General features: G+C 46.0%; 1 protein-coding gene across 1 annotated transcript in view; it reads right to left on the reverse strand.

The window, feature by feature from the left end:
• Positions 1-6,936, reverse strand: part of cog1 (component of oligomeric golgi complex 1) — a 45,780-nt gene extending 38,844 nt beyond the window's left edge. The window contains exons 1-5 of the mRNA XM_037689380.1: positions 6,585-6,936; positions 6,263-6,510; positions 6,018-6,199; positions 3,167-3,343; positions 2,789-2,945 (exon numbers count right to left, since the gene is read on the reverse strand). Coding sequence (XP_037545308.1) covers positions 2,789-2,945; positions 3,167-3,343; positions 6,018-6,199; positions 6,263-6,510; positions 6,585-6,890 — 1,070 coding nt within the window. The 5' untranslated portion in view covers positions 6,891-6,936. The remainder of the gene's footprint in view (positions 1-2,788; positions 2,946-3,166; positions 3,344-6,017; positions 6,200-6,262; positions 6,511-6,584) is intronic.
• Between the last annotated feature and the right edge of the window lie 3,606 nt (positions 6,937-10,542).

A 10,542-nucleotide genomic window follows, 5' to 3' on the forward strand; every position in this document is an offset into this window, starting at 1 on the left:
ATTTTCAAATATCTGTTACAATGACTTTTAACAATATTATTTTTAACATGTGATCGTATAGTGGTTTTAGCATTAATGTTTTACAATAAAGGACCTGAACTGAAGGTCTCTCTCACATTGACTGATGTTCATGTTCATGAGTCCACCATCAGGAGAACTCTGAACAACAATGGTGTTCGTGGCACGGTTGAAGGAGAAAGACACTGCTCTTCAACAAGAACATTGCTGCTCGTCTGCAGTTTGATAAAGATCTCGTGGACAAACCAGAAGACTGCTGGAAGAATGTTTTGTGGACGGATGAGACCAAAATAGGGCTGAGTACCGAACCGAGGTTCTTTTATGGCACCGACCGAACTGCACCGGTCGGTGTATGTATTGAAACGTCACTCTTCTTTCTGTGTCAAGTTTCGGTATTGGCTGTAACATGTCACGTGGTTTCAGCATGCAGGCTGGTAAAACAACAGACATATGACAAACAGACTACATCCAGATTACACCCAGAGCTGTATAGAGTTGCCATACCTAATCTATGTATACTGTAATGTATGTCTATGGTGCTGGTGACGCCCACAGATGGGTTCACGTGTGCAGCGCATGTTGTCGAACGGCTTCGACAACATGCGCTGCAGAAAGTTGCTTTGTGTTTTTCTGCGAGGAGAGTGGAGTTCAGCAGCCTCCCCCTCCTCCTCTCAGCATTAAAGTCAGCCTGTGAGTAGAGCCTGAACGTTCTGATTCATTATCTCCACGACCGGACTCTTCATCAAAGAACTCCGAGGATGGCTCTGTGCCTGTGCTTCAGCTGGTGAGTTTACGTTTGTAAGCGTAACTGCAGCTTAACATGTGCATCGCGGTGAAATAAAGTATGATCCATGTAAGGCTAACTTTAAGATATTAGTGTGTACATTTATTTTATCTACGTGGCTAGCTAAACTCAGAAGCTAACTAAAAATTGTCAGTAACATAAATCTTAGCTTGTAAAACTGCTCATCCATCCAGTCAGCTGCTTAAACAGTTCACTAATGTCCACTGTTTATGTTAATGTTCTCCTCACAGGAGCCTCTGACCCAGATGAGAGGAGGACAAAAGAAAAGTGAGGTGGGGGCCACAGGACCGTCACAAACTTTGTTGTTAAAAGTTTGCTGCTTTTTCTACAGTGGAGCTGCATGGTGGATGTAAGTTAAGCCGTAAAGGATTTTGTTGACCAGTTAAGCTTTTCTCTCTCACTCTAGATAATGTTTTTTGAGTAATAATAACACAACCATGTTATTGTTGATGTTTTGTTCTCATGTCAATTAGGGAGATGATCAGAGCCCTAAACCCCAGAGAACAACAGAGAAGATTCAGGCAGAGACACAGAGGTGCAGATGTCTGCATCATCACTACCTCATTGAATCCAGTGACCTGCTGGTGGAATGTGAGGGACAATATGTCAGTGCTATCAAACTGACAACCAGGTATCTGTGTGTGCAACAAGCATCATCCACACCCTCAGAGTGAACATGTTCTACTGCTGGAGACACCATCAGCCAGGAGTGAGCTTGTTTGTGTCCAGCGAAAGAAGACATGTTGTTTCTGAAGAAAAACTGTTTAGTGAAAAGGTCCTCAGTGTGTAGCAGTGAGCATTAGACACTGACGTGTCAATGGTTTGTAACTGGTCTTTGGACCTGGAAATTATTTGTTTGTTTTTTTGTAAAAAAAACTGCTTGGAATAGGAAAATACCAAAGTTAAAAAATAAAACTCACAATTTGTACTGTAATGTGTAACGTAATTTTATTCTTGTTAGAATTAATAGTAATTACAAAATTGGTACCAAAAAAAGAACCGTCCAGGAACCGACTCCGGAGTGAAGGTACAGACACTGGTACCGATACCAATTTTTTTAGAAAGGTACCCAGCCCTAGACCAAAACAGAACTTTCTGCTTTAAATGAAAAGTGTTCGGTTTGGAGAAAGGAAAACTGCTTTCCTGCAGAAGAACCTTACCCCATCTGTGAAACATGGTGATGGTAGCATCATGGTTTGGGACCATTTTGCTGCATTTGGGCCAAGATGGCTCGTCATCATTGATGGGATAATGAATTCTGAATTATATCAGAGAATTCTAAAGGAAGACGTCAGAACATCTGTCCATGAACTGAATCTGAAGAGAAGGTGGGTCATGCAGTAACACAATGACCTGAAGCACACAAGTGGTTTTACCAAAGAATGGTTCAAGAATAATAAAGTTCATGTTTTGGAATGACCAAGTCAAAGTCCTGACCTTAATCCTATCCAGATGTTGTGGAAGGACCTGAAGCAGCAGTTAATGTGAGGAAACCACCAACATCCACAGTTGAAGCTGTTCTGTACAGAGGAACTAAATTGGACTAAAATTCCTCCAAGGTGAGCAGGACTGAACAGCAGTTACCAGGACAAAGTGAGTTTGAATTTTTTAACTCACCACGTTTTTATTTACGTTTTTTCACAACGTCCCAACATTTTCAGAGCTGCGTGTTTTAGAAGGTGTAATAAGTGTAGAAAAGTGATTCCTTGTTGTACCACAAAGCCTCATGTCTCAGAGGTTAAGAACCTGGAGACAAACACCTGGAAGATGCTTTTACATGGTGCACGGTCAACAACACTGCATGGAGTGTTTACGGTCATTACTGTGATGAGAGCAGGCAAACGATAGGTGTTCTGCTTCCTGTTTTTAGTAACCGTGTCACTTCCTGACTTTCTCTGACGTGTTTGGCTGCACCAGTGTAGTGAGCCCAGTCTGTGTGTGAAAGTGTAAAAAGCATGAGCTCACGTGTTGATCCACTGCTGCAGGGTGTCTCGGAGCTGCTCTCCTTGGATGGGCTGAGCCAGGGTGCGCAGAGTGGGCTGGAAGTCTGTGATGGAGGGAGGCAGGTACCGAAACCAGCTGCCTGTACTCGCCTCCTCCTGCAGCGTCCTCCTGCTCTTAGCTGAGGGGGGGACAGACTCTGGGTCAAAGGCCATGGTGCAGTGACAAAATGTTATTCATTAGCAAACACATCTGGACTGAAGAAATGTGACAGAGCAAAGAGGTGAAGATGATGCAGAGGGGGTTCAGGTGAAGCAGCTGGGGGAAAACATGGAAGAACACCCCCCTTTCTTTGAGGAGGTCAAGATTAGAACTGGACGTAGACAGTGCCGCTGTGTTTACCTGCCGGGGTGCTGGAGGTTACGTTCTCCAGGATGGAGAAGAGCAGCCCACAGCTCAGAGCTCCGTCCCCTGGCCGGGGGCCTCCCCCCAGGGGCAGGTAGAAGACAGCGTAGGCCTGGAACAGCGTGGTGACCAGCAGCTCCACCAGACTGCACACCTGGGCCTTGATCCCAGCACCTGCAAGACAATGGGACATGTCTATCACCTGGAACAGGTTTCAAAAAGAGGGAGTTTGCCAAACGTTTAAAGATTGTGAATAGGCCTGTCACAATAAACAATAAATCAATTAATCACATGATAAATGAAAATTATCTACCTCATTTTCATTTATTGGCTTCATTGTTTCTTTGTGTCTCTCTCTTTCTACTGAAGACACTAGATGACAAAAAGCTCAACTCCGGTGCTCTTCACTGACCCCTCCCTTTCTCTTTAAAATCTGTTTTCACGATCCAAAATCGTGTTTTTGGATCCTTAAAAGCAGCTAAGCTGAGAAGCTAAGCTACGAGCTAAGCTAACAGGCCGACCTCAGGGAAAAAACCTCTGTCTTGTCGAAGCTCCAAAATTCATGGTTGAAACCCGTGCCTTTGTCTAAAAAGTTGTTTTTCTCTGCAAAAAGAAGCTGAAAACTTGTTCACTGATTTTTAATTAAAAGGTTTGTGTGAAAAATGCTATGCTAAAGAGCTCAAACCACACAAAGCATCCGCCATTTTGAGAACCAAAGAGAGACGGCCCATGTCATGTCAAGGGGCCTCTCTCCCATTTTTCTTAAAGAGACACGCTGCTCACTCCCTCACTATCCATCCTTCAGTTCAAACAGTCTTATACTGCCATCCAGTGCTCAAAAAGGTACTACACAAAATTAACCAACATTTCTTTAAGTTTGACAATAATTACCAATTATTGTCAAATTTCAAACATCGTTTATTGCAATCATTTCTGAGACAATTAATCGCCCAGCGGGGGTGTGGGGGGCACCATGCCTCGTTTACTGACGGATGTACAATATGGCCGAAAAATGAGCTAAATTAGATGTTCCCAGTCGCCTTCAGCTGTCTGAGCAACATGGTGACACCACTCTTTCTGCTCGCTCCTTCACTTTATTTTTCTGCAAAGAAACAACATGCACGGCCGACAGTTCAGCAAGCCACGCACGTGGAAATAAGCCGTGGTTCTATTTCGTATAGGCTTCGCCCTTTAAGGCTATCACTAGTGGGTTTATCCCTTCGTGCGCAGCGCAGCACTGAAAACTTTAGCCCACGCCCACCTACTGTGTGGGCCTCACCCCCGGTCCATATAAATTACGGTGAGACCGGGTAATCGGCTCCCATTTTTTCTTCAGCCAGCTAGCTAGCACTGTCAGAAGAATGAAGAAGGAAAAGTTGTCCAGCTTTGACCGGCACAACCTTTGCTAATATGCCCGGGTCTCCGCCACGCCAACCTCCTGCCGTCCCGGTGAGCTCTTCCTCCCCAAGGAGAAGCAGAGACGAGCAGCCTTGTTCAAGGTAAGCGCCGAGGAGTGCTTTTCCATGGTGGGCTGCTTCCTGCTGGACGACGCCATCATCTTTTCTAACGTTTTTTTCCTTGCGGTAAGCGAATGATTTCCTCAAAAAAGGTGATGTTAGCAGCAGCCCCGCTGAATGATTTTCCGTGGAGGGCCGCTACTTACTGGACGACGCCATCGCCTTTTCTAACGTGTTTTTTTCTCGCGGTGAATCGGATGATTCCCTCGAAAAAGGCGCTGTTGGCAGCAGCTCCGCTGAGTGTTTTTTTCTGTGGCGGGACGCTATGTGCGGGACGACGCCACCGCCTTCTTTGACGCAGAGTCACGCAGTGAATCGAATGATTCCTCCGAGAAAGACGATGCGGAGCTGCCCCCTCCCTCCTGGAGAGCGTAGTGATGGAAGATGAGCAGACAAGCGGATGCTCAGCCACCTCAGATCTTCCTGGCAGCAAGGTTGGCTCCGTCCCGGCTCGTCGCCCTTACCCCATCTGGCCTCGCTGTCCAGCTGTGACGTCACACTGGAACGAGGCTGCAGCTGGGCCCGGCAAGCTGAAGACATCCGTCTCCACCTTCGCCTCCATCTCCAGAGTGGAGGGTTTTACCGATCGGTGTTTTTCCCTCAGCGACTTCACACTCCGCTCCTCCACCGCCCCCCTCCACCAGGGAACAGCTCCTTGAGAGGAATGTGTGTGTTTTTTGATGAGGTATGTTTTGAAATATAACAGAAGCATCTCTGAAAGTAAAGTTTCATCTGATTCCAGCCTGACTGTCAGATCAACTGAGCTCACAGCTACCTCTATTCACACTTTCCCCACACAGAACGAGCCGGTAACTTTTAAACAGCCTTTTAAATGGCACTGCAATTCTGTAAATATCACAAAACACTCGTCTGCCACGTTAGCTAAAAATTATGTTTTTTCAGCAGACCGAGTCTGGTAAAATCCCTCGCTCTTAGCCAATGCCCGTTTTTATTTTCTGCTGTTTTCTGTCATCTCACCGCGCAGCAGGAGTAAACGTTTTTTTCTCCACGACAGCTGCAGCCTCCATCGAAATAGCGTTTTCACTCAGAAAGTGCTCACGCCTCCTCTCAATGCGCGCCGGCCCACCTCAGCTCGGCAGCTTTGACCGGCACAACCTTTGCTAATATGCCCGGGTCTCCGCCATGCCAACCTCCTGTAAAAAATAGCTCTTTTCTTCAGCCATTTAGGAACAAGTGAGGCCCAGAGCTTAAAGGGCTGCGCCTATACTCATAGAATCTGGGGTTACAGTACGTAACCAACGTTTTCTAAATATTGTGTTGTGGCTTCCTTAGAAGCTTGCATGCTGGTCGGAGGTGCAGCTGAAGTTTACCGTGCTGCGGCTGATTCAGCAGCTGATGGATGGAGGCTTTCCGGGCCAACAGGAAATCAGCCAGGGCCTGGCGCGGGGAGCTGTCTTCCAGCAACATGGTGGACACCAAGGCTTCAGCGATGGCTTGGTCTGACACCGCCCGGCCCCGCAGCACTGACCTGCTGTCCAGCAGAATGGTCGACCTGAAACAAGACCGCTGTTAGCTCAGAGCCTGGTGGTCCAGCCCTCAGACCCTCCATCAGTACCTGAAGTGTCCCGTGGTGGCAACCTGTCGGACCAGGATGGGGAAGCGGGCCAGGACGGGGCTGTAGTGTCCCCCTGTGGCAGCCTCCAGCTGCAGCTGGCCGTGCAGGTGGCAGCAGAGCAGGTAGAGCTGGGTGGCCTGCAGGTACTGGCAGGACTCCATGGCGCTCCAGATCCTCTCTGGGATCTCCAACAGAAGCTTGATCTGGGAGGCCATGGTGTAGAACCTCTCCTGCCACTGCCTCTGCTCCTGCAACCGGACACACGTTACACACAGTACTGACCCGGTCCAGACATGGTTCTATTGCGTGTGAGCAGCTTCACCTCCTGCCTGGGGCCGCCCAGCCCGGCTTTAGCCTGCTTCAGCGTGTGGCAGTACCGCTGCATGTCCTGGATGGACCGGACCACGCTCTCCGAGCACTGCCGCATCTCTCCGATGGTGTCGGCTGCGTCGATCAGGTCCCGGTACCGCTCCCCCACCATCTGCCTTAGTTCCTCCTTCTTCTGCTCGATGTCACCGCGGACTCTGCGCTCGATGCGGCGGATCTCCTCGGTGCTGTACCGCTCGAACAGAACCGTCGGGTTCTTGATCTCACAGACCCGGAGAGACAGCGCAGGGTCCTCGGCCATAACGACTCCAAAACAAACTCAGCCAAGAACAGGAGACACTTCCTGCTTCCACGTAGACTTAACGTGACGTCACAGGCTTGCGTTGCGTTCCATTGGTCATCACCATAGATATAATCACTAGATCTCTCATTGGCTGCTGCGGCGCAGGAATTTCAGCCGCCATCTTGGAGCGGTCGTCCTTATTTGGTTAAAGCAGAAGATGTCTCAGCACTTCGCAGCTTATTTCTGTTCGAATCGACGGACTGTTGACGTCAGATCTCGGGGGATAACTTTTCACAAGTAAGATGAACATATTATTGTTAGTATTTTGTGAATTTCTACCGTATACTGTTTATATCGTGCATTCCTAGTATGAAGCCTTCCGGATCGAAGGCAAAACGTTTCAACACAAAAAAATAAACTGTCCAAATGAAAAATGATTGAAAAATGTTGGATTATATACCTGGATTATTGAGCATGGACTTTGTTGTTTTCAACCAGTTTGACACAACTGTCAACAAGGAAGTAGGCCGGCAATGGAGGAGGGGGCGTGACAAAGAGACCATCTTAGCACCAACATAACTGGTTTGTTCCACTTTGGAGTAAGCAGTTGGAGGAAGAATCATTTTTGTTTTGTGTGTTTCCTTGACTGATGAAGTCTTCCGGATCAAAGGCGAAACGTTTCAGCACAATAAAGAGAAACTATCCAGATGACCTGACTGAAAAATGTTGGGTCCAGTGTTAAAGTTTTATGATCTCTCTCTTCAAGTGAAAGTGTCCATCGACACTTCACAAGATGCATTAGGAGCAATCTTGCTTCAGCAGCACGACTCAGCATGGTTTGCAGTCTTGCCTGTGCTTCACGGACAATGACATCAGCTGAAAGAAACTATGCACAAATTGAGGAGACACTGGGAGCAGTGTTTGGATGTGAAAAGTTTCATGAATACATCTATGGAAGAGGTGTGGTGCTTGGGACATTTGCAAAAATACAGTTTAATGTTTGAGTTCACACCAGGAAAATACTTGGTCTTGGCAGATGCACTTAGCAGAGCATCACTGAACACCACAGGGTCAAGTTCAACATAACATGATGTGCAAGTGCATGTGGGCATACAAAGATATATGCTGGCAGTGTCAGAGAGAAATGGAGACAGATTGTAACAGCAACAAGTGATGACAAAGAGCTCCAAGTAGCGATGGAAAGGATTCTGCAGCCAGGTGATCTCAGGCTGATCTATCCATATCAGAACTTCAAAGAGGAACTCACTGTGATGATGTAATTTTGCTGTAAGGAAACAGAATCGTAATACTGACCTCAATTTACCCAGAGATGCAAAACTTATACATGAAGGCCGTTTAGGCATAGAAAAGTGCAAGAGGTGAGCAAAAAAATTACTGTATTGGTCTAATACAGTTTGAGATTCAGCATCACCTCTGGAAGAAGGACTTTCACCAGCAGAACTTCTTATGAACAGGCAGCTGAGAACCAGACTTCCATCAGCAGAACATCTGTTAGAGGAAAAGATGGACATACAGAAAAGTGCAACAGACAAAAACTACCATATAACAGATCGGCTAGACCTTTGTGTCAGTTGGAGAAAGAGGATCTGGTTCGAGTCAGGTGTGATGGACAATGGAGACCACTTGCTAAAGTCATAAAGGAGACAACACCAAGATCTTATGAGATACAGACTGAGTATGGAAACAAAGGAACCGTCAACATCTGCTTAAAGTTCGACATATAAAGATGGAGGAATGTGAGATCGACAGCACAGATGGACTTACAGTGCAAGAAAATACTGAGCAAGTACCAACAAACATCACAGACAGCATGTTACATGATAAATACAACATCAGTACCTCAGAGATAATTTACAGAAGACCAAGTAGGCAAACAAAGAAACCAAAGAGTCTAATAGAAGAATGTTAAAGAAGTTAATTGAATGCAGAAGATTAGTAGTTAGGCAGCACGGTGGCACAATTGGTAGAGCTGTTTGCACGTTCTCTCCATGCATGTGTGGGTTTTCTCCGGGTACTCTGGTTTTCTACCACTGTTAGGCATGTTAGGCTGATTGATAACTCTAAATTGTCCCTAGGTGTGAGTGAGAGAGTGAATGGTTGTTTATCTCGTTTGTCTATGTGTTCCTATGATGGCCTGGAGACCTGTCCAGGGTGTGCCCCTCCCTTGCACAGTGATTGCTGGACATGGGCACCGGCGACCCCCGTGACCCAAAATGGAATAAGCAGGTAAAGAAAATGGATGGATGGATGGATGGATGGATGGATGGATGGATGGATGGATGGATGGGTTAAGTGTTATTTACTGTTTAATTTCATACAGAGATATGGCACAACTTGAATATGTTGCAATTTTAAAAAAGGGGGGCGATGTACTGATAAGAGTTGGCCACAAGGAGGCGTTAAGGTTTTCTGTTCATGCAGTGTCATGCAAAGAGTGTTCAATAAAGTTATGTATATAAAGATGGCACCCAGTTTGAGAGTCAACTCAATACACGGAGGGGAAAACCAACGCAAGCATAGAGAGAACATGCAAACGCCACCCAGGAAAGGATCCCAGCTGGGATTTGAACAAATTTGACTGTCTAGAATTAATAAAACCTATATTGGACATGATATCTTAAAATAATTACATAAACACTAATTTTAAACATAACAGCCAATTACGAGCTTCCTATTTCACATAAGAACTTCCCCTTCATTAAGCATTTCCGCTTCTACCTGTTAAAAAAAAAAAGCTCCACCCCTAAAAGTAGGGGCGGCTGTGGCTGAGTGGTTAGAGCAGTCGTCCTCCAATGCAAGAGTTGGGGGGTTCGAATCCACCAGCAGTCACATGTCGAAGTGTCCCTGGGCAAAACACTGAACCCCTCATAGCCTCTGATGTGTGTCCCGTCGGTGTATGAATGTGATCTAAAAAAGCTCTGATTAGTCTCTTTAGAATGAATTGTTCAGTTAGCTTTGTAGAGATCTAGTAGAGTGCTGTATGAATGGGTAAATGAGACACAGATTGTAGTGTAAAGCGCTTTGAGTATCTTGAAATAAGATAGAAAGGCGCTATATAAATACAGTCCATTTACCATTTAAAAGTACAGTCATGGGCGATGCAATTTAATTAAAAACAATAAAATATAATTAAACAACACAACTAAATTGAAAATCAGTTTAAGTGGGTCATTAATAAAATTTTGATTATTTATTAAAATTACAATGGAAAGAGAAAAGTTTGACTGGTAATTATGTTACATACAGATTTGTCATGTATGCATGCAACCCATGCTGTGTGTCGAGGTGAACCCAACTGTATCTAGTTGGTACCACTCAACCTCCCGCACAAGCACAGGCTCCTTCTTCTCCACCAGAGAGGTTGCATTCCATGTCTCAAGAGCCAGCTTTGGTAAGCCAGGGTCAGAGTGCCAAGGTCCCCACATTCAGCCACTGCTCATGGCATCATGCACCTGACTCATATGGCCCCTCCTGCAGGTAGTGGGCCCACAGGAAGGCAAACCCATGTTGTTCATTTGGGCTGAGCCTAATCGGAAAAGGATGGATTTCTCTCTTCGGGCAAGGGTGAGGTTCTGCCTCAAGTTGAGAACTTCAAGTATCTCGGGGTTCTGTTCACGAGTGAGGGAATAATGGAGTGTGAGATTGACAA

The sequence above is a fragment of the Nematolebias whitei genome, chromosome 15 (genome assembly GCF_014905685.2).
Source record: "Nematolebias whitei isolate Nwh7 chromosome 15, NemWhi1, whole genome shotgun sequence".
Classification (NCBI taxonomy): domain Eukaryota; kingdom Metazoa; phylum Chordata; class Actinopteri; order Cyprinodontiformes; family Rivulidae; genus Nematolebias; species Nematolebias whitei.